General features: G+C 40.7%; 3 protein-coding genes across 5 annotated transcripts; all 3 read left to right on the top strand.

The window, feature by feature from the left end:
* Positions 1-560: 560 nt before the first annotated feature.
* On the top strand, positions 561-13,794 carry LOC144520487 (tumor necrosis factor receptor superfamily member 14-like). 2 transcript variants are annotated; one of them, XR_013502230.1, is made up of 9 exons: positions 561-726; positions 848-940; positions 7,421-7,546; positions 10,684-10,842; positions 12,129-12,213; positions 12,596-12,732; positions 12,857-12,881; positions 13,008-13,198; positions 13,326-13,794. XR_013502230.1 is itself a non-coding variant. In XM_078254224.1 (8 exons), the coding sequence occupies exons 1-7, from the start codon at positions 684-686 to the stop codon at positions 12,877-12,879; spliced, it is 666 nt and encodes a 221-aa protein (XP_078110350.1). In that variant the 5' UTR covers positions 561-683; the 3' UTR covers positions 12,880-12,881; positions 13,008-13,794. The 2 variants fall into 2 exon arrangements, 1 of the variants encoding a protein (XP_078110350.1); XM_078254224.1 differs by having other exon boundaries at positions 13,008-13,794.
* A 702-nt stretch (positions 13,795-14,496) lies between these two features.
* On the top strand, positions 14,497-17,154 carry las1l (LAS1 like ribosome biogenesis factor). Its single transcript, XM_078254225.1, has one exon. The coding sequence runs from the start codon at positions 14,686-14,688 to the stop codon at positions 16,390-16,392; it is 1,707 nt and encodes a 568-aa protein (XP_078110351.1). The 5' UTR covers positions 14,497-14,685; the 3' UTR covers positions 16,393-17,154.
* A 978-nt stretch (positions 17,155-18,132) lies between these two features.
* On the top strand, positions 18,133-21,206 carry crebzf (CREB/ATF bZIP transcription factor). 2 transcript variants are annotated; one of them, XM_078254226.1, is made up of 4 exons: positions 18,133-18,327; positions 19,316-20,156; positions 20,345-20,419; positions 20,819-21,206. In XM_078254226.1, exons 2-3 carry the CDS (start codon positions 19,375-19,377, stop codon positions 20,352-20,354), a joined length of 792 nt encoding a protein of 263 aa, XP_078110352.1. In that variant the 5' UTR covers positions 18,133-18,327; positions 19,316-19,374; the 3' UTR covers positions 20,355-20,419; positions 20,819-21,206. The 2 variants fall into 2 exon arrangements, with proteins under 2 accessions (XP_078110352.1, XP_078110353.1); XM_078254227.1 differs by having other exon boundaries at positions 19,316-20,419.
* The last annotated feature ends 2,655 nt before the right edge of the window (positions 21,207-23,861 follow it).

The raw sequence follows: 23,861 nt of genomic DNA on the forward strand, positions 1-23,861 counted from the left end.
CTGCACTATCTAGTTCTAGTTAGCCTGGAAACCAGACAAATCTGCCAAACTCATGTTTTTTATTTCCTCTGGCAAATAGTGATATGCTGGCGATTCCAGGCTACTAGCTATTGCTTTGAGTCTTTTTTATTGCCTAATTTATTTATTTCAGGATATATTTCATATGCATATTGAGTGAAATGGCATTCCGTACAAGTTGAGCATGTAGAAAAAGTAGTTTTGGACAGTCAGCTTTTTCCTTTCGAGCAGCCCATACATGGAATGCCATACCCACAGAACTAAGGAACATCACATCTATCAAATCCTCCAAATCCATAAAACATTGGTTATTGACTAATCAAATATGCTGCCATAATCCAGAATAATGTGTTTGTCTTTTTCGCTGAAGTAGTGTCTCTGTGTGTTTACATGTTAGACTCTGTACCATAGACTGTATATATTAGTAATATCAAAGAATTTCTAATAAGGGTAATATTAACAGTCTATGCTCTGTACCAAAGCCCGTCCCCTTATTAGAAATTCTTTGTCTGTACTCAAGTTGATTAATGTGCGTTGTTAAATTAAGAAAAAAAAAAACGTGTGACACACCCATACTGTTTGTGAGGGGAATTCCTACTGCTGTTGAGTTAATTTAGTTGTTTACAATATTCTAAAAAATACAGTATTATATTTAATAAAACTATATGATAGCCTGCGTTTTAATGCATTCGACATTGGTGATCTTGGGTAAGTATCTAACTGTAGACGGAAGCCTTGTAACGTTACTGGCTTTAGCTGACGTTAGCCTAGCCTAGCCTAGCATAGTGCAGGCGGTGGGTATAACTAAAACCTTTTCTTTATGTAATAGGGTATGTCGCTGCTTTTATGACACCAGGACTGGGATGTCTTCCACAGGAATATGCAACAAGGGATGGACAGTGCTGTCCGATGTGCCACGAAGGTACACTACTACTCTATCCAAAGTTAGCTGCATTTTCGTTACGTGTAGTGAAAGCACGAAACACACTTGTATTGTCCTCTAGCGTTTGAATCCTCCTGATGTGGCTGATCTCGGTTTATTTGCAGAGCTGTAAAGTAACGATGTAGAACTACTTTACTACTGTACTTAAGTACTAAACAGCTGTATCTGTACTCTACTGGAGTATTCTTTTTTTTCTCCTACTTCCACTTTTACTTGAGTACATATTTTCGATGAGTTTAATACTTGTACTCCGATACATTTGTTATGTGCTGCATCGTTACTCGTTACTGTTGTGAATTCCTCACACTACGGAGACTGTGGAGGTTACAGTGTGGTTACGGCTACGTTAGTTAAGTACGATAATTAAAGAAATCCCAGAGATCGCGTCGTGTTTCTTTTCATTACGGTTGCCTGTTCAGAAGTCAGAGACGATGTAAGTTTGTGTTCTTTCTATTTAGTTATTGTTGCAGCAGATTAAACTATTCCTGAGTTGTTTCAGTCTGCAATGAGCAATGAGTGAATGTTAACAGTTTTACCCTGTGATGTGAAGCTGCTAGTTTATCTGTATTTTGCTAGCTTGCTAACTTTCTCCTACATCACACATTTTATTTCAGTATTTGTTAATAAGTGATTAATAACCCACTGTTATATCAGATAATAGTACTTATAACAGCTGTGACATTAATGTACCTTTTTGGGTTTATTTCAGAAACTTCCTTCATATCCAGCAATGTACAGCTTGTGACTGCCTTAATACCAAGTAAAAAGTTGAACTCCAACAATATGATATTCAAAATTTGACTGCTTTCTTTAATAACTACATAACACAATACTTTTAGTACTTGAGTAGTACATTTTAAAATAAACTACTTGCAATACTTAGGTACAAAAAATGTTGAATATTTTAGTACTTCCACTTAAGTGGGGTGCTTAAAGAGAGAGTCCGGAGACTCAAACGGGGGTTGGAGGTAACCATAGACTGTATATAAACTGGACCAACAGATCCCGTTGTTCTGGAGGACCGTAGACAGTATATAAGAATGGACCAACAGATCCCGTTGCTCTGGAGGACCGTAGACAGTATATAAGAATGGACCAACAGATCCCGTTGTTCTGGACGGAGACCAGTGAAGGATATTAGAAGCACTTTTCCGGTGAGCGCTGAGCGTTACTGCGCAGCCTCCAACTGAGAGAGACAATGTAAATGTGACGTGAGCAACCTGTCTGAAAGTTGTAAGTCTTCTGGTAGCTGTGCCAAGAGAAATCTCAATCATTCCCAATCTTGCAGAGACGGAGAGCGTAGGTATACGTAAGGAGATAACATAGGCACAGGCTAATTCTTGCTAAGTAAAATGCTAGTTAACATTAGTAATTACACTTAAACAGCTAATGTAAGTCGAAACTGCCTGCGAGCTTCTCCTGTACTATATGGTAATTCCTCTACTAGCTATGCAACAGTAAGTGGCGTGGTTATGACACAATCGTTAGCCTATTTTTATAAAAACGTCTGCTACGGAGCCATAACGTGAGGTACAAGGTAATGGAGCCTTTTATACATTGCCGTGTTGCTTTAGAAATAAACAATGGACAAATAAAGTCTTTAAACGCTTCAGATGTAAAGTTATTCACTGTCAAAGTGACGTCAAAATGAATAGCAGTCAATGGAATGCTAACGTTGGGTGATCGCTTTGTAGCATCAAAATGGCGCCATAGGAGGTTCGAGCTCTGAAGCGAAGCTTACCCCCTTGCTCTGGATGGAGACCGGTGAAGGATGATTTCCATCATGATTTCCGGTGATGGCTGAGCGTTACTGCGCAGACGTAAATGTGACGTGAGCAACCTGTCTGAAAGTGGGAAGTCTTCTGGTAGCTGAACCAAGAATAAATCTCAATCATTCCCAATCTTGCAGAGACGAAGAGCGTAGGTATATGTAAGGAGATAACATGGGCATAGGCTAATTATTGCTAACTAAAATGCTAGTTAACATTAGTAATTAAACTTAAACAGCTAATGTAAGTCCAAACTGCCTGAGAGCTTCTCCTGTACTATACGGTAATTCCTCTACTGTGAGACAGAAAGTCCAGTGGTTATGACACAATCATTAGCCTATTTTTATAAAAACGTCTGCTACGGAGCCATAACGTGAGATACAAGGTAATGGAGCCTTTTATACATTGTCGTGTTTCTTTAGAAATAAACAATGGACAAATAAAGTCTTTAAACACTTCAGATGTAAAGTTATTCGCTGTCAAAGTGACGTCAAAATGAATGGGAGTCAATGGAATGCTAACGGGAGGTGATGACTTGTTAGCATCAAAATGGCGCCATAGGAGGTTCGCGTTGTGAGGAGAAGCTTACCCCCTTGGAGGTAACGGAACAAAAAAAATGACACTGCCTATGTAGCTTCTCTGACTAAAAAAACCTAAACAACGCTGTGTGTACATCAGGGCAATGTTTATTTTTATTTCAGAACATGCATCGGTGCGAAATGTAATAAAAAATAAATAAATACAATGTAACAATCGTTTTCACAAGCAGCAATTCTCGATCGGACTATTAAATTAAGCAAAAAACCCACCGTGGTCACCACATTCTTGATCGGCAGAAACGGTTTTTGCTTGTTTGGGATCTGACCGGCCAGCGTTTTTGAAAAAGTTAGGCAAACTTTGTTATCTTTTTGACATTTTTCCCCTGAGTGAAACGAGGCAATCTCAACCAGGACAAGCGCATGTGTCACTTGAAGTGCCTCCCCTCCCTCCCCCCCTCTGTCTTACCCTGAAAATTCACCTCAAAACGCATCGAAAATGCAAACACAAGATTTTTGTGGAACTTCAATGGGGAATAAAGACTAACAAGACAGATAACATTGAACACTACACAAACAGTCATTTATTATTTTTCATTTAGGCGATTCATTTTTCATAGTGACACAGGAGGTGCCGATCCAATAAAAAAGGTTCCGGATCCGACGTCGGAGGTGCCGGAACATATTCTGGCGTGTTCCGACTCAAATTAAGCCCTGGGTCTGTAACGTTACAGCACTTTGGTCAACACTTTGGTTGTTTTTAAATAAGATAAGATAAGCCTATATTGTCTGCTATCGGAGAAATTCGTCTTGGGCAGTCGAGAGAACTGAAAATGGGGACCCATTGCACATAAACATACAGTAAACATACGTACAGTCAGGTCCATAAATATTGGGACATCGACACAATTCTAATCTTTTTGGCTCTATACACCACCACAATGGAGTTGAAATGAAACGAACAAGATGTGCTTTAACTGCAGACTTTCAGCTTTAATTTGAGGGTATTTACATCCAAATCAGGTGAACGGTGTAGGAATTACAACAGTTTGTATATGTGCCTCCCACTTTTTAAGGGACCAAAAGTAATGGGACAGATTAACAATCATAAATCAAACTTTCACTTTTTAATACTTGGTTGCAAATCCTTTGCAATCAATTCCAGCCTGAAGTCTGGAACGCATAGACATCACCAGACGCTGGGTTTCATCCCTGGTGAGGCTCTGCCAGGCCTCTACTGCAACTGTCTTCAGTTCCTGCTTGTTCTTGGGGCATTTTCCCTTCAGTTTTGTCTTCAGCAAGTGAAATGCATGCTCAATCGGATTCATGTCAGGTGATTGACTTGGCCATTGCATAACATTCCACTTCTTTCCCATAAAAAACTCTTTGGTTGCTTTCGCAGTATGCTTCAGGGTCATTGTCCATCTGCACTGTGAGCGCAGTCCAATGAGTTCTGAAGCATTGGCTGAATATGAGCAGATAATATTGCCCGAAACACTTCAGAATTCATCCTGCTGCTTTTGTCAGCAGTCACATCATCAATAAATACAAGAGAACCAGTTCCATTGGCAGCCATACATGCCCACGCCATGACACTGCCACCACCATACTTCACTGATGAGGTGGTATGCTTTGGATCATGAGCAGTTCCTTTCCTTCTCCATACTCTTCTCTTCCCATCACTCTGGTACAAGTTGATCTTTGTCTCATCTGTTCATAGGATGTTGTTCCAGAAATGTGAAGGCTTTTTTAGATGTTGTTTGGCAAACTCTAATCTGGCCTTCCTGTTTTTGAGGCTCACCAATGGTTTACATCTTGTAGTGAACCCTCTGTATTCACTCTGGTGAAGTCTTCTCTGGATTGTTGACTTTGACACACATACACCTGCCTCCTGGAGAGTGTTCTTGATCCGGCCAACTGTTGTGAAGGGTGTTTTCTTCACCAGGTAAAGTATTCTTCGGTCATCCACCACAGTTGTTTTCCGTGGCCTTCCGGGTCTTTTGGTGTTGCTGAGCTCACCGGTGCGTTCTTTCTTTTTAAGAATGTTCCAAACAGTTGATTTGGCCACACCTAATGTTTTTGCTATCTCTATGATGGGTTTGTTTAGATTTTTCAGCCTAATGATGGCTTGCTTCACTGATAGTGACAACTCTTTGGATCTCATATTGAGAGTTGACAGCAACAGATTCCAAATGTAAATAGCACACTTGAAATGAACTCTGGACCTTTTATCTGCTCCTTGTAAATGGGATAATGACGGAATAATACACACCTGGCCATGGAACAGCTGAGCAGCCAATTGTCCCATTACTTTTGGTCCCTTAAAAAGTGGGAGGCACATATACAAACTGTTGTAATTCCTACACCGTTCACCTGATTTGGATGTAAATACCCTCAAATTAAAGCTGAAAGTCTGCAGTTAAAGCACATCTTGTTCGTTTCATTTCAACTCCATTGTGGTGGTGTATAGAGCCAAAAAGATTAGAATTGTGTCGATGTCCCAATATTTATGGACCTGACTGTACAGTATGCTCATAGTTTAAAATGCCTAAGAGTTTTTAAGTCTATTGTTGTGCAGTCTAATTGCTGTAGGCACAAAAGACTTGCTGTACCTTGTAGTCCTAATTTTCCTTTGCAGCAGTCTGCCACTTGACCTGTTGCTTCTTAAAAAATTCTGGTGAAGAGGGTGGGTTGAATCATTTAAAATGTGTTCAATCTTTTTTAAGCTAAGGTCATTGTACAGTTGAGCTACAGATACCTGATCAACTCCAGTGGTCTTACTGGCTGTTTTGACTATTCGTTGCAGTTTCTTCTGGTCCTTAATATACATGTTACCAAAGGCACAAATAAGGCCAAATGATAAGACACTCTGCAAGAGAGCGTTGTAAAACATCTGAAGAATACTGCTGTCTATTCTAAAATTATTGAGTTTCCTTAGAGAAAACATCCTCTTCTGTAACTTTTTGGACTTGTTTTGTGCACATTCATTAAATGTCAGTTTATTGTCTATTTCAACACCCAAATATGTGTATGTTGTAACCCGCTCTACCACTACACCATTTATATTTGAAGGTGGAACTATAATTCCCTTTTTATAAAAATCTGTGGTCATCTCCTTTGTTTTTTTCGCATTAACCACAAGGAAATGATCTGTACACCATTTAGTAAAACCCTTCACCTCCCTCTCAAAACCCTCTAGGGATATAGAATATTAGACTTTACAAAACCCACTAATGCTGTGTGATCAGCGTATTTAAAATAAGTGTGGTCTGAGAAGGTTGCTTGGTAGTTATTGGTGTATAAGGTGTATAGAACAGGGGACAGAACGCACCCTTGTGGTGCCCCTGTATTTATGGCTTTTAACGATGAGACACACGAGTTGAATTTGACTTGTTGACTACGGTTCGTCAAAAATCTACAAAACTAATCTTGGGTTAACCCCGAGGTGTACCAGTTTTTTTACCATCAGGTGGGGTTGGATTGTGTCGAAGGCACTGCTGAAGTCTATGAACACAATCTTGACAAGACTCTTTGCCTGTTCAAGGTGCTCATATATGTTGTTTGTCAGGGTCAGCAGTGCATCTTCAACCCCTCTGTCTGCACGATATGCAAATTGCTTTGGATCTAAGGATGGTGTAACCTCACATAAAAGCTGTTTCAGGATTATTTTTTCAAAACATTTCATTGCTGTGGATGTTAGGGCAACAGGGCGCAGGTCATTAAGTTCCCTAGGTTTATTGTTTTTGGGTACGGGCACGATCAAAGATTTTTTCCATACACAAGGAACTACACCAGTGTCTATTGACAGCTGGAACAGCCTTTGAAAGGGCTGTGCCAACTGATCTGCACACACCCTTAATGTCCTGCTGCTAATACCATCAGGCCCACTAGCTTTACGGGGGTTCACATGTCTAAAGTAGGATTTAACATCATCTATAGAAATGCTAATGTCCCCACACTTCATACTACTGATTTCTTCATAGACCAATTCGCGTGTTAAATCATTAGTTAAACTGATCCTAAAGTGAATATTTAGCTGCCCTCTGGTCTGTGATGTGGGCATTTTTATACACTAGCACAATAAAGACCTGAAACAAGATTATTGTCAGCTACAGTATCTTAACTTCTTTTTTGTGTTTGTTATTTCCCATCAGGTGGAGTTGTTCGAAAAGACTGCACACTACAGTCAGGCACACAGTGCAGCTCATGTGCAAATGGGACTTTTATGAACAAACCCAACGGCCTGAGTAGCTGTATCCCCTGCACCATCTGTGACCAAGGTATGTCCATAATGAATTGATTGACATATCTCTTTCTTTCTTATTGACAACCTCCAAATCAAGTTTAATTGTGACAAGTAAGTTGCAGTAATGTGGACAAGGTTGAAAGGAATTAGGATATATGACAACAGTTGTGTTGTCAAATGTTACAAATAGGGATGCTTCCCAAATCCAATATCAGTTAAGGTTGGGAACCTGTTCTAAAGGAGTAATTACCTGGATTATTTTTAAAGCGTAACTCTCACCACAATGCAACCTAGGGTCTTTTTGTGAATGTACCCGAGTCAAACTTTAGTTTAAAAGCATAATTAGGACGGAAGCGCCACTTTTTAAGATTTACCATATTTTCGTTTTTTGGTCAAATGGCCTTTTAAATGGGAGAGCTAGGGGCACTACTATGATCACATCAAAATCATATTTTTAAAACACTAAGAAGGCTCGACACAACATGAGACTTTGCTCCAAGTAACACCAGGGGCTCTACACATGAACTCCAGCATTGACAACATTTGTCAATGCTGGAGTTGTTGTCAATTGTTTGTGTTCACAGAGTTTACTAAAAAGAAAGGTTTTGAACAACTCACTTTGGCAATTTGTTTTTCCGCTCGCAGCCATCTCGCCGCCAGCCAACGTAACAGGGAGGAGAGTAAAGATGGAAAGCTCCTAAAGCTTAGTTCCATATAAATGCACGGGTAATTTGTTGTTTTGTCGTTAGTGAAACACAATATTGACCTTGTAGTTGAAAAGGAGCCTCATATAAGAATGACATTCCTCCTATGGAGTCCGTTCATTCACATTCATAGATTGACTCTTTTTGACTGGCAAAGATGGCTGCGAACAGAAACAACAACAGCTAGTGAGTTGTTCAAAACCTTAGTAGTGCCCCTAGCTCTCCCATTCAAAAGGCCATTTGACCCAAAAACGACAATACGGTAAATTTAAAAAGTGGCGCTTCCGTCCTAATTATGCTTTTAAACTAAAGTTTGACTCTGGTACATTCACAAAATGACCCTAGGTTGCATTTTTGTGAGAGTTACGCTTAAAAATAATCCAGGTAATTACTCCTTTAGAACAGGTTCCCAACCTTAACTGGTATTGGATTTGGGAAGCATCCCTATTTGTAACATTTGGTCAAATGTTGTCATATCTCCAAATTCCTTTACGTTTTAAGGTTAGTTCTTGTATTAGTACTTAGAGTATGATTGAAGCAAGCAAATTATTTATATAGCACCTTTCACAGACACCAGTCAAAGAAATAAAATCTAATAGAGTCAAATAAACAACGGATACAACACCAGATAAAATATACAAGAAGAACAGACATAGGACACTTATCTTATTTCATTTTATTTATTCTTATTTTTCTTTTACTTTGTCATGTTCTTCTCTGTCTGTTTGTGCTGCGGCAACACCCACATTTCTCCTCTGGGGATCAATAAAGATATATCTTATTTTGTCTTATCTAAGGTGCCGTCAATGTCAATGGATTTTTCCTTAGCGGTGGGTACAGTGTTTCCTTTAGGATTTTTTTTTGCAGTGGGGGCAGGTCTGTCTGAACAACAACGTGAGCTGACAGAACTGACAAGTTGAATGTTAGAAAGGACCCACTGCGGTGACGTTTTTGTGGAGCTGTTCGTTTAATAGTCGACAATAAACTACATCAACACAACAGTATGTGGAGTTAAAGTGGACGGGCCCAATAACCTCTGAATAGTTCTACTTGTTAAATTGCAATGTGAGCGGCAGCTGCATAATGTCGGCAGGATCATTTAAAAGGCATCTGATACTGTGGCGGCAGACATTTTGCCATGGTGGGCCGCCACTACAAAATCAACATAGAGGAAACACTGGGGTAGCTAGCAAAGAAGCCCACTGACAGCGTTATTGTTCATATTTGGTAAATATTTGGTAAATGTTTTGTATATGTGAATTGACCGAGTCATATTTTCTTGGTATATAATACAGTAAGTAATACAGTTAATTAAATTTTTTTTTTAATGTATACTTTTTATTAATCCCCAGTGGGGAAAGTACAATTTACACTCTGTTGTTATTACACACTACACACAGGCCTGAAATACACACACATGCTCAGGTCCTATACATGCACTAATGGAGAGATGTCAGAGTGAGTGGGCTGCTGCACAGGCGCCCTGAGCGGTTGGGGGGGGGGTTCGGTGCCTTGCTCAAGTGCACCTGGGCAGTGCCCAGGAGGTGAGCTGGCATCTCTCAAGCTAGCAATCCACACTCGGTCCGTACGGAACCTGCGACCCTGAGGTACTGCCACCCCCCAGTTCAAGTGGCTTCATTTTAGGCTTGTGAAGCAGTATTGGCGCTTTTCCATTACATGGTACCTGCTCGACTTGCCTCGACTCTACTCGCCTTTTTTAGTTTTCCATTACGAAAAAAAAGTATCTGGTACCTGCTAACAGGTACTTTTTTTAGTACCGCCTCAGTCGAGGTTCCAAGCGTGCTGAGGCGATGCCAAAAGGTGACGTGAGAGCGACAGAGGGGGGTGTCCTGAACAAACCCGCCATTTTTAAATAGTTTAGCCAGCTGTGTTTATTTTTTTGCTGCCTCCAGCTTCATTTGAAAACAAAATGTGTCTTCTGGCTGTGGCAACAACAACAACACACCTTCCACGTTCTGTGTGTCGCGTTAGGTCACGGCAGTTTACTGCGGCGCCGCTATGGTGACCAGCCACGCTGAGGCGGTACTAAAATCTGCAATGGAAAACAGACGCACAGTGAGGCGAGTAGAGTCGAGGCGAGGCGAGCAGGTACCATGTAATGGAAAACGCTATGGTTCATTGTTATCCTAACCAAACTTTGGCCAAGAAAAAGCAAAAGCTGAGTTAACTTCATATCACTAGTTGGTTGTGTTTGCTTAAAGTCTGTGTCATACTGTGTTGAATGTGTTTATATAATGGACTTACCTGCTTATGTATTCTGCCCTGGCGGTTGCTTATGCATATTCACATGTATGCTAAAAATGTGTTATGTATGGAAATTTTCCCTTAATTGCAGTCAACCGAGAAGCACATAATCGCATTATTTCAAATAATATTTAAGCTTGCATAAAATGTTTAAATGTATGAATAACAATAGTATAATGACTTTGTTTGTGTTTGCTCTTAGGTCATGGTCTCTTTGTCAAACAGAAGTGCACAACAACAACGGACACAGTCTGTGATGTTTTAAGTGGGTATTTCTGCAAAGAGTTGATGGATGATACAGGATGTAGTTTGGCACAAAAACATACACACTGTGCACCCGGTGAGAGGATAAAAGAACCTGGTAAGAAAAAAAATTCAAGTCTGATAGTGAGTAAGTTTACATGCACACTACTATCCTGGTTTGGAGTCTCATCTTGGGTTTGATCACATTCAGGGTACGGCATTTAAATGGCACATACTGCAGTCTGGTTATTCAGCTCCGTGTATACATGGTGCTAACAGTACCCTGGTTTCTGAGCCTCTGCGACAGCTCACGCATGCCTTTCCAGCAGATTTGTCATTTCTGTGCCAGTTTGATTCCCGGTGGCCTGGACGCTCAATGGTGTTTTAAGCCTCCAGCGTCACCTTCCAGGCAGCTAACCCTAACCTTAACCCTAAACATAACCATTGCCGCGCTGCCTGGAAGGTGACGTTGGGGGCCTAAAACACCAAACGCCGGCCTGGACTCTGCTTTTAGCCTTTCCATCTGATCATTGAGTGACAATTTAGTTTATTATCTGTGTCAGACTGGTGTCAGATTTTTTTTTTTCAGCACACAGACCATTATCACATCAAGTATCATCATATTTTTTTCTTACAACTCTATAACTTGAGTTGCAGCAGCACACATGAACAGAAACCTCTTCCAGTTTCTGTTTGAGTACTCCAGCTAGCATATTCAGGTTTCTGAAACCAGGATATGGTGACCTGGGTTCTTACTTCTTTTTTTTAAGATAATTTTTTGGGACATTTTCGGCCTTTATTTTTAACAGGACAGCTGAAGACATAAAAGGGGAGAGAGGGGAGGATGACATGCAGCAAAAGGCTGCAGGTCGGAGTCAAACCCGGCCTGCTGCTTCGAGGAGTAAACCTCTGTATATGGGCGCCCACTCTACCAACTGAGCTATCTGGGAGCCCACCTGGGCCCATACTTATCAACGTCTCATTAACCCTCCTGAAAGTTAACCTACAGTAGGACTAAATTTACTTATATCTCAAAATTATTGTTATGGACACAGGCCAAATTTCGTTTTAAAGTTGTTATTTTTATAATTGTCATACCTGCCCAGGGACTTAGGAAATTTGGAAATTGTTGCTATAACCTGGCCCAAGACATATTCTCTTGTATTACATGTGTAATGTTTATTTGTGCATTGTCCCTGTTTCAAATAAATCAATTACCATTTCATTCCATTCCATTTCCTGCACTGACCGGCTTGATAAACACATATCCTGATGATAACTGGGATACTATTGTGCATGTAACAACACTTAATGAAGGCACTGATTTGAGTCTGATTAATGATGGATCTTCACTGGATGTTGGGTTTCTGTGTAATGACTCTCTCTTTTGTCTGTTTCTCTCAGGAACCAGGAAAACTGACACCGTGTGTGAACAGTGTCAGCCAGGCTATTTTTCAAAGGATGGTGTGAATTGCACCGATTGGACTATGTAAGACATTGTTTATTAAGGAATTAGTTGTAAAAAAAAGTAAGTGTTTTCCCTGCCCTGTAGCATAAAATGACCTTTTTTGTTTTTGCACTAATTGGATTGTTGATAAGTAGTTGAGTTTTATGGTTTCAAATTTCCTCTGTGATGAACAAATCCTTCCCGTCGGCGGGAGAGTCCAAACATTTCCAATCCCCGAGTCTCATTTTAACCAAATTTCACAAAACATAACAATGTTTTGTGAAATTTTTACCTTTAATATTGATTTGTTTTTAATTAGTTTGCCATTACCCACTTTGTACTTTTAAGATTATGATGACACTTCAACGTGTCCTATGAAACACACAAAGTACTTAATCTGGCTTTCATTTCTCTTTTCCAACAGTTGTTTAGATACCCAAGTAAAGGTCACAGAAGGAAGCACGAGCAGTGATGTTGTCTGTGGAACTGCTTCAAGACAGCATTACCTTTATATACCTATAATATTATTAGCATTAACAGTCCCTGGGCTTGTGATCACAGGTTAGTGCTTGTTTTGCATCCCTAATTTAACTGACAAATATATAACATCTTTTCCTCTCCATTGCCTCCAGTGGACGGCCGCTAATGGTTTTTGGCTAATACGTTTCTTGCTTTTGGATTTCAGGCAGACTAACATCAAAAAAATAACAGTAAGTTCTCCATATCTGTTTCTCAAATGTTGCACCCCATGGAATTCTACATACAAATAAATAATAAAGATAATCCACAGACCTGGTTGGGAGCAGTTTTTTAAAGGAAGTATTTTCTTTTTACAGAACTACACCCACAACCGTATCACCACACAAAAGGAAGTGTACCCATGGACAAGAGCCCATGGCCCATGGTCTGCTTGCTTGTGGCGATTACAGAGCTAACTGATACTGCTAGCTCTGTTTTAACACTAAATAAAAATATATATATATATTTACAAAAGTTTACAACTACCCAGGCAGCTCAGTGCTTTAAAGTAAGTGCTAACATGACCCTAATTTAGGCTACACACATCTTGTAAAATCTAATTTGAATGTTTCGGTGTTTTTGACTGTTCTAATGTATTCATTCCCTTTGTGTAACGCTTTGAATTGCCTCCGTAGTGGTATACCAATAAAGGACAAGGACAGACTGCAGTGCATCATCCACTCTGCTGAGAGGGTGATTGGCTGCAAGCTGCCGTCTTTCCTGGACCTGTATGCCTCCAGGAAAGATTGTAGCTGATCCCTCTCACCCCGGACACAAACTGTTTAACCTCACTCCACAAAAACAGTTTCTTCCCCTCAGCAGTAAGCCTCACCAACAAGGCCCCTGACCCCCACTGACTCTTAACCATCCCCATCCCTAGCCACAACACTTTGCACTAATCTTCATCCTGGACTGTACATCTGCCCATATATTCTTTGCCAATTTTTTATACAACAGTTATTTTGTATGTATATATTTGTTTTTCTGTATGTATTGTTTACTTAATATTCATGTTTAATTAAATTTGTTTATGTATGTACTTTTCACCAAGGCACATTATATAAATGTACTTATTGTGGCAATAAAACCTTTTTCTGGTTCTGATTCTGAAGTTTGGAACATTTTCTGGGGGCTGGGATGACATCTTATCAAACGGGGGTCCTTGGCCTCATTCGTGTAAATCAGGGGTCTTCAACGTTTTTGAACCTCTTAAGTGAAAGAGAGATGGAGCACTCCCCACTACATATATTGTATATAATGAAGTTGCATATTAAACTGGGCCTACAATAAGGTGTAGGGCAGCCTAAAGCCTTTATAAATAATTTTTTTGCATATAATACTAAGCTATTAAAATAGCCTAATAATTGTTGGCATGATTTTATAAATCATGTTTTAATGTTAAACATACAGTACATGTAGCACAGTGAATCCTTAGGATGAACTGCGTATGTTGATGGCCTTAGTGACTACCCTACCTATGGGCCAGTTAGCAGTGGAGATTTATGTTTACTAGTATGTTGAATTCATGTTGAGACTTTTTAATTTTTGAAAAAACTTTCAAAAATGAACAATAATTTGGATGCCCCCCTTCACTGCACTCTGAGGACCCCCTGCTGAAGATCCATGGTGTAAATGAAGGGGTCTTTCACGTGAAAGTTTGGAAACCCCTGACATGGTCAGTTTCCGAATGAGAACAGGACTGATGAGGAAACTGTGCAGATACTGTAGGAGGTAACTAACTCCAGAAGAGGGCGGTAATGTAATACTAAGGCTGCCAGCTGCAGATGTACCTTAACGAGAAGAAGAAGGACGTCATTTCCGGGATGCGGTACAAGATTTTTGGTATCTCAAAACGCTGCGACATAAAGCTATTTCTGTTCCAGTTTTAATTGAGTGCGTGTCAGAAGATAGAGTAATTCATCGGCGTTAATTTAAGAGCGTTATGTGTACACGGTGTTAACGTAGAGTCGACCGTACGCCTCTTGCGCCGTTAAAATGAAGAAAAAGAGCTCCGAGAAAAAACGCCATGTGGTGGCATGGGCCAACAAAGCTGAGTGGGACCAAGTTCTGGAGTATCTTTACTCGAAGGACTCCGCCTTACAGAGGTACGCACTGCAGAGGATATCGGCTTGGAGAGGCAGGTATGCCAATAGCACTCCTGTGGCAGTGGACTGCACAGCGGACCTGGTGAGGTGCCAGGTGCTGGACCGGTCCGGACGGCTGGATGGAGATGATCTGGTCTTGCTTTATGGAGCAGGGCTGGTGAGGTTCGTCAATCTGATCACCGAGCGACAACAGGGCAGAACAGCCCGCCCTCTGAGGCGGCTGGCTGGGAAGTTAAACATCCCAGAGTGGGTCGTAGACCTGAGGCACGATATCACACACAGGAAGCTTCCTACCTTAAAATGGTGTCGAAAGGGATGCAAGGTGGTTCTAGAGTGGCTGCAGCAGGAGTACTGGTCCAGGCAGTTGGGAGGTGGGCCTAATGAGGACTGGGAATCCGAGTCGGATGGAGAGGAGGAAGAGAGTGACCTAAAACGCCAAGGAGACGAGCTCCTTGCCAGGCAAAAAGAAATGGAGGCCTACAAGAATGCACGGGAACTTCTGATATCTTTTGAGAAGGAGCAGTACCAGGCTTTTGATGGGCTTCCTGAAGACAAAGAGAAGAACTTGTGGCCAGCCCCCTTTGCAGACATGAGCTGGCTACTAGGTGAGATCAAGCAGTTCGCTTTGCAGTCAAGTAATCTGCTGGTTGATGTGTTGCTGGAGGATGGATTTCTAGTTCCTACTGTTGAACAACTGGAAACATTAGGCTGCGATACTTCTGACAACACCAGTCCCACTGAACCCAGACTCGCTCAAACCTTCCTGCGTTTTTGGCTGCCCCTGCTGAAGATGCTCAACTCGCCTGCCTTTATTCATCTCCTTCTGGAGAAGCTGTTTGGTGAATTGAAAGTGCTCGCCAAAGAGCAGAATAATCACAGGGCTTTCTACCTTTCTGGTTGGATTGCAGAACTCATCCTCTGTAACGGCAACAAATTTGAATACCATTTTGAAACAAAGGGACAGAAGAAGGCCAGAATGAAGGACAGGATCTTTGTAAACCGCATCCAGCTGAGGTGGCAACAGCTGCTCTCGGCATGCCTGGATGCTCCCTGTATCAGCACGCCTCACTTGCTCCAGTTAATCCTGGATGACATGGAGCATCCTCTCCCTCTGGAAACCCGACAGAGGCTGTTCCAGCTCTGCTCCATCTACACACAGTCTTCACATTCCGAATGTGATACTTCTCCGGCGCAGAAACAGCAGCCCATATACACACTGGAGAGTTTGCATGAGAAGCTGCAGCATTCACGTCGCCGTTCCACAGCTGTAGCGGAGAGGAGCGAGTCCTCCCAGGAGTACAGTTGGGCAGATGCTCACGCTGAAAAAGCCAGATTGCTCAGAGGTTCTCCATGGCAGCTGTGCAGCGATAAGGTTTTGTGGAAGAACTATCCTCTTGGTAAAGTCCCCGGACAGTCTGATGACCCTTCATGCCTCATGGTGGAGAACTACTCAACAATGACTGTCTTTGACCAGCCGGTGGAGTTGGAGAGTAACACAACACACAATGTCCCAGGAGCACCAGTGAGAACAGCTGATGGCCTTCTTTGGAACCACAGTGATGTTAATAAGCTTAAATCTGGACTGCAACTTTTTTGAGTTGTGAAATCCTTCCTTTAGCATCTGACACATTGTTGAAACTAAATGTTCAAAATATGTAAACTTCAATACTTAACAGTTTGTTCCAGGATATAACAAATGTGTCAAGCAGCGTACGGGTCATTTATCTGAGTCATTTATCATGCAAGAATGCCAAACATAACTGGTTCCAGCATCTTTAATGTGAGGATTTGCTGATTTTTCTGTTTTATATCATTTAGGGTAGCAACTAATACTTATTTTTTTTTATTACAAATGATCTTCTCGATTAATAAAATGTCAGAAACTACTGAAAAATGCCCATTACAATTTCCCAGAGCCCAAGGTGACATTTAAAAAAAAAAATAAATGTCACAAGTTTCTGACATTTTGCAGACAAAACAATTCATAAATTAATTAGAAATAATAATCCGAAGAGTTATTGATATAAAAAACAATTGTTAGTTGCAGCCCTAATGTAAAGCATTTGTAAAAAAAAAAAAAAAAAAAAACCTTCATGTTGGATGCTGTCTACAATATTTCCAATTGGTGGAACGTGCCGATATTTAACACATCCTATGAAACATCATATACTGCGCATGACAAGGGAAGAATGTGGGATAGAACTTATACCGTCGTCGGCCCCTACAAAGTGTTTTGGAGTAGATGCCTTTCAGTTGAAAACCTTTTGCAGAGAGGATATTGTTGTAAGCACAAGGTGGTTTTGTGTTATACGTTTTATTTTGCGCACTTATGTTCAATAAAAAAAAAAATTCTACTGAAGGAATGTGATTGTGTTCTTTTTGAGTGTAAGATTAATGGAGCTGAATGGCAGCATATTTGTTTGGAAAGGATGTCTAATGTGGAGAATGGCTAATTGTAGCATGTTGAGCAGACACTGTTCACGAGGGCATAAAAGCAGCACTGTGTTCAACAAACTAGTGTTTGTTCTGTTACTGCCTGCTATGCCAATTTCAGCCGGAGAGCATAATGGATCCACATTTACATCCCCACCTGAACGGTAAAAGAGAACTGAACATACAAAAATAAGATAACCTTTCTACTCCTATCACTTTAGCCAACTTAGTAGGATTAGGACAGTACAAATGAAATAAATACAATCATAAAGCACAATATAACAGGATAGCTTCTTAGAATATTTACATAGTGACCTAAAAATAGAAACACCTGTATAAAATGTAACAGAACATACATGTAACAGTAGTAATAGTTTATTTTGTAAAAACGTAAAAAAAAAAGATAATATATAAATATATACATACATACATACATACATATATAAAATTAAAATGACAGATAAATAAGGACATGTACTTCTCAGCACAATCTACCAAAAGTATTATAAGTCAGTAAAATAAGAAATTCCCATGTTCAAAAAGGAGTAGGAAGAAGTTCATGAACTTTTCTAGTCCTACCCCCTTTCTCTATTTTTATCCTTTAGTTAAATACAAAACAATTCAACACAATTCTTCTTTACATACACGTACACCGTATAACTACCTACAGCTCACATATACCCATGCATACACAGACACAGATGCATAACACGTGTACGAAATGTAAGAATTCAAATGCTACTTTTATGAAGCTTAGAATCTGTAATTTCTTTTGAGACTGTGTCAGAGTAGTGTTGATTTGTCTGGTCGTTCTGTAAAAATAAGTGCGCCATATTGAAAAGTAGTTGTACACTGAGCAAAGTTCAGGAGGACTTTTATTTTGAATACTGTGTCCGGAAGTGTCTACGCAGGTCGTCCTTGTTCGTCTCGCCAAAGCCCGTCTCGCCTTCAGTAGACCGCGCCATTGTCTTTTAATTTTCTAGCTGTGCGCCGTTGAACCGGGTTGAACAAGCATTCAGTAACCAGCAACAGTTTCATCGAATGACACTGTTGCTATATTTTTTATTTTTTTAATTGCATTTATTTTTCAAACACGACGGTAAGTTGTTGGTTGACGAAGTGCCGTTAAAAGATGCTGCGTCATTTCTTGGTTCTGGTTTAACGCCTCATGGCTTTAGTCAACTTTAGCTGGGTTAGCTTTAACGCAAACAGAGCGCGCACTTGCTAGTTAGCTAAATAGGTAACGTTACCCAGCTGAATAAGATGAACAATGTCGCCGTGGGTGAGTTAGAGGTTGACTTTTTGTTTGAATGCACCAGAACACCCAGCAGATGACTTAACGTTAGACACATAGCTAAACTAACGTTAGCTGGATGCTAAAGCAGATGTGCTGCTAAGACAATCGAGGCCTTGTGAGTAAAGCTAATGTGCCGAATATCAGATGTCATCCTTTGTCGATTGGACTAATAAATTAGCTAGCTTAAGTATTGCAACAGTGGGGGAATTATGTTTCGTTAGTACATGTGTGACAGGGTGCATTAACATTCATTGTAAAGCATCGTATAGCTAGTGCTAACCTAGATGACCTGGCTTCAACAAGAAGTCACTTACGTTGGTAATACGTTTAGCCAACACACACCTTCTACGCCGTAAGAAAATGGAGGATGTCAGGAGCGAACTAAATAGATTGCACGGTGTAAAGTATATATTTTTTTCCCCCCAGTAACTCGCTGGCATTTTGCATATTGTTAAACGTTTACTGCATTGACAACTTTACACTAACTGTGCCTAGCTAACGGGTTACCAAGTTTAAGTGTTACAATTCAAAAGAGCCTGCTTTATTGCAGAAATGTTGATAACACAACAATCATTACCACTCAGTCCACACTGAGCTATTGATTTGTCTAGAGTCCACAGCGAAAATGTATAGCTTCTTGCTTAGTCAGTTATGAAATGGTGAAAAGCACTCACGTTTTTAGTTTAAAAACCTTTACTGTGCTACAAGGACTAAAAATGTCCTTGAAAAATGAAGTAGTTAATTGCTGCAAGATTACAAACTAACAACATATGTTTGTTGTCCTTAACAGGTGAGGAATCAAAAGTAATCTTCTGGACAGCTTACTTGCAGCCCCACTGTCAAACCACGATGATTACCAGAAGAAGAGGGCGTGTTGTGAACAACACAGAGGTGCATCCTCAGGAGGTTGAAGTGGTAGATGTTGTGGAAACTGTCGAAGATCTCCCATGTCCATATGAGGGGTTCCCAGCTGACGATATTAACACCGCTGGAATTGAGCTAGATGACCTGTTTGGAATTGAAGACTTAAAATGGACACTTGAAAGAGATACTACGTCCTCGCTCTTCGATATTGAGTTGGCGGATCTTGGCGTGTGCAGTGCCAAAGACCAAGATTCCGAGATCGATGTTTCAACTGCCTCATCTCCAGAGAGAATGTCATCCGACTCGAAGATTAACAACAGGAAAAACCAGTCAAGTCACATGATCAACAAAAATGCCATCGCTGCCAGATTGAATCGTCTCAGGAAGAAAGAATATGTAGACAGCTTGGAGAAGAAAGTTGGCATCCTGTCGTCAGAAAACAACATGCTCAAACAGGAAAATTCTCAGCTGACTAAGAGAGTGGAAGAGTTGGAAGATGAGACCAGGTACCTGAGAGCTGTGCTGGCCAATGAGAGCATGTTAGCCCAGCTCTTGTCCAGGCTGAGCGGTGTGAATGGGATGAAATTATCTTCTTCGCTTTTCCAGGGGCCCGACTCGAATGACCATGACTATGCCTTACCCAGGAAGCGTGTGAAAGTGGAGGAGAAAGAGACAGCCGGTGGCGTGTGTCTGCATGTGGACAAGAACCACGTCTCAGTGGAGTTCTGCACCAAGTGTGCAGAGAGTGCAAGCACATCGCTCAAAATGTAGGGTCAAGTACTTATCTCTGTTTTCAGATTTTGAGACTGAACTTGCTATGACTCTGTACTGAACTTCTTGAGGGTTGGATGAACACTGTTGAATTAGTTAAGATTACCTAAGAACTGCTCAATGTGCATGTGTATTTTGTGAAATGATGGATTGAATACACGTTACTGCTAAACCTTGTTGACAGTTTCTTCTAGGTAATGGTTGATCCACCATGCGGGATGAGTGGCTTTCTGAACATCTTTACCCGCTTGACTCCATGGTAAGGATCAGACAAGAAAAGACTTTTTCTTTTTGTTTTTTTACAGGCTTGAGGCATTCAGCAGCGACCTTTGTAACTATTATTTTTAGTTAAAGAAAAAACAAAAGAAAATCACAGTGGATTTTGAGAACTTTATCAAATTTTCTGTTAATAGTTTGTTATAGGAAATGATTTGAGTTAACATTTTACAAAGAGTTCAATCAAAGTTTCCTAAATTCTACAATGTTAAGATAAAGGTGAAGCTCCACAAAGATTGATCTTGAATCAGCAGTCAAATTGGAAAAGCTAAAAAAAAGATCTAAAGATAAGACTGGGTTAGAATTGATCTCTTTGTGAACCAGCACCATTGTACAAAAGAATGCTTTCATTTAGCGCCACCTATTTTTCTTTATGCTAAAGTGGATTCTGCTGGTGGAAGGGGAAGAGGCTGGACAAGCTGCTGCCAACGTGGCCTGGTATTTTTTTAAAGGTAGTATCGGTAACAAATGGTATACGTAATTATATTTTGCCAATACTCCACAACATCTGTAGCTCTTGTCAGCGTCAACTCATGCATTGTTGTGCTTGACTGCTGCTGCTCCATTACTAGAGATGCTATCAGAGGCTTAATAGCCTCATCATGTCTTGATATATTGGAATGTATTATTTAAATGCATCCAAAATTATCTGAATAAGTGGTGAAATTGCCAGTTTTGTGTAATTAAATGTAAATGTGTATATAACTTTGAATACATTTTGTTTGAGGCAAATGGCCTTGATGTTGGACAAATAAATCATATTTTCATTATGTTTGAGTTACAAATATTTACTGTGTCTTGTTCTGTACTGTTGATATTAATGCATCTCTTTTTCTCTTTCTAAACAGCAAGCTCTGCCGATAATGGTCTTACTTTTCCTGAACAGTTGGGTCAAGTCTGGTAAAGGTTGTCTAAACAAAATGACCGAGGCCTCATTTGATGGAAGTACAAAGCATGCAGCCTGCCCACAGGGATTAATCATCCTGCCCATGTTTTAGCCCATTTACTTAAAACCATAGACCACATAGCTTTTTATTATTATTTTATAATAGACCTTTTTCACAGCAGACATTTTGACATGTCATAGTAGGGAATGCACAGGTGAAATTTAACCTTAACGATGGCTCAGTTCCATTAAGTGTCCCAGTACGCTATTCCAGGAAGCCGACATGAACAGTTCCAGGACCTCCCTTAAAGGAACATGCTGACTTATTGAGACTTTAGCTTAATCACCGTATCCCCCAGAGTTAGATAAGTCCATACATACCCTTCTCAACTCCGCCACCATTTTCCTATTTATATATATATATATATATATATATATATATATATATATATATATATATATATATATATATATATATATATATATATATATATATATATAAATAACAAGGTCACATGAGACAGAGCCATCATCTAAGCATATACATACTGGGAAGCACTGCTACTTCTGCTACTTGGGTGGAGTGATTAGCACAACACCTGAAAAGCACCGTTGTTGCTCCTCACCACGGGGCTTCTCAGGTGCTGCGAGCAAATCCCTCGGCCCAAGTAGCAGAAGTAGCAGTGCTTCGCCTTCTGAGAAATGGTTACAACACGCACAGAGATGAGAAGGGTATGTGTGGACTTATCTAATTCTGGGGGATACAGTGAATAAGCTAAAGTCCGAATAAGTCGGCGTGTTCCTTTTTAAGAGGAACGCAGTCATCGGTGTTATTAAATACACCTGTGCTTTTACTACTATGACGAGACAAAATGTGTGCTGTGAAAAAGGTCTGCTACAATTAATATTGGGTGGTTTTTTTTCATGGGCTTGGGTCAGTCTGCTTAAAGTGCTATTTCGGATATTTTTGATTGGGGTTGTATGAGGTACTTATCCGCAATCGGTGTATTAGCTACAGTAGATGGTGATTGCCGCGCCCCAGGTTTGGAGAAGCACACATGAGCTAAGCAATGTACTGCTGTGGACGGAGGCAGCAGCTAAACATTTAACCAAAAAAAGGCAATCCTTAAATTATCATTAGCATAAGTGCACTCTAAATTAAGATTATTTTCACCGCTTTACCTTGTCGTCAGACAGCTCTTTTGGACAAGGAACTGAAGCCGTTATACCCAACTTTGCTTTTGTCAGTGCCGTCAGACGCCTTTGACAAAACAGTAATTTTACAGGAGAGGATTTCAAAGAGATCATAGACGGCTAGGTAAAGCAGTGCAACATTTTCTAAATATATGACACTTAAAGTTGCAGGAGTTAGAATTGAAAAACAAACTGCAGATTTTCAAATAATGCAAGACCTCTTTCTGCAGCACTCCCCTCTCTGTCTAGCCCATCCCCCCCCCCATCAGGCGAGCACAGGCTTATTGCACTGGCTTCATACAGTAACTGGTACGAGTACTAATCATGTACTGTCCTGTTTTCTTTGCAAAGCCCTTTTAAGATGACATACTGTGATTTGAGGCTCTAGTCTAGCTACATTAACATGATCTTGGCTGCAGCCGTGAGCTAGGGTTAGCAGAAGGCTAAACTACTGGCTGGTCTACCGTGTTTTTCCTCTCCCCCAGCGTCCGTTGTGTCCTTTGTTCAAATGGTTGCCTCGGCTTCGGGTCCTTGTAGCAGGCTGCTGTTGCCATCTGAACGAGGAGACGTTGGAGGCTGTGTGAAAGGAAACAAACGAGCTGGTGTTAGTGCTGGGTGAAGGCTAACCCCACAGACCAGCTGTTAAGACGGTTTTCACAGCAAATGTCCGTTCCCTGAAAAATAAACGACTACTTTTCTTACAGTTTGGTGCTTCCATGTACTGTATATAGATGGATCACAATAAAGTCGCTTATCTAACAGTTTTGCCATGAATTAGCTGCAGCCGTGAACCTTTGGCTACTGTAAACAGAACTTTAACTGACAGAACGTACATGCGCATCTGGATTCTCAGAACAGTCGATAGGAACGTTCTCTCTGAAATGACCTGTGATTGGCCAAAGTCTCCTGTGGCGGCTAGATTAACTAAAGCTGAAAACAGCCCAGAGGAGATGCAGAAGTCTAGTCTTTCGGTGCTCAAAATAAAATGCCTACTCCAGCTTTAAGAGAATATATTTATTTATTTAGGTAGCTAAATTACAATTGGCTGCTTCCCCCGTCCACAGCAGTACATTGCTTAGCTGCATGCATGCTTCTCCAAACTGGGGGGCGTGCCGACCGTTGTCTAAGTACTAGGGATGCCACGGTGAGGACATTTTCCCACTGGGTAATAAACTTGTGACAACACCGGTGTTGACGATTACTCCATAAATAAAAATGTGTCTGGCCTCCAGTCGAGCTTTTGCTCCGCAGCTCATTTAGGTAGACGCTGGGTTGAGACGGGGTGGAAGTGCCCTGAAGCGCTGCCTGCTTCCCTTAGCATCCATGTTAATCACAGACAGTATCT

The sequence above is a fragment of the Sander vitreus genome, chromosome 7 (assembly GCF_031162955.1).
Source record: "Sander vitreus isolate 19-12246 chromosome 7, sanVit1, whole genome shotgun sequence".
Taxonomy (NCBI): Eukaryota; Metazoa; Chordata; class Actinopteri; order Perciformes; family Percidae; genus Sander; species Sander vitreus.

Coding starts and splice junctions, on each gene's coding strand:
- crebzf (XM_078254226.1), top strand. CDS start 19,375: ATGATTACCAGAAGAAGAGGGCGTGTTGTGAACAACACAGAGGTGCAT.
- LOC144520487 (XM_078254224.1), top strand. CDS start 684: ATGATAGCCTGCGTTTTAATGCATTCGACATTGGTGATCTTGG. Junction 10,843..12,128: donor TGAGAGGATAAAAGAACCTG/GTAAGAAAAAAA, acceptor TGTTTCTCTCAG/GAACCAGGAAAACTGACACC. Junction 12,733..12,856: donor CCCTGGGCTTGTGATCACAG/GTTAGTGCTTGT, acceptor TTTGGATTTCAG/GCAGACTAACATCAAAAAAA.
- las1l (XM_078254225.1), top strand. CDS start 14,686: ATGAAGAAAAAGAGCTCCGAGAAAAAACGCCATGTGGTGGCATGGGCC.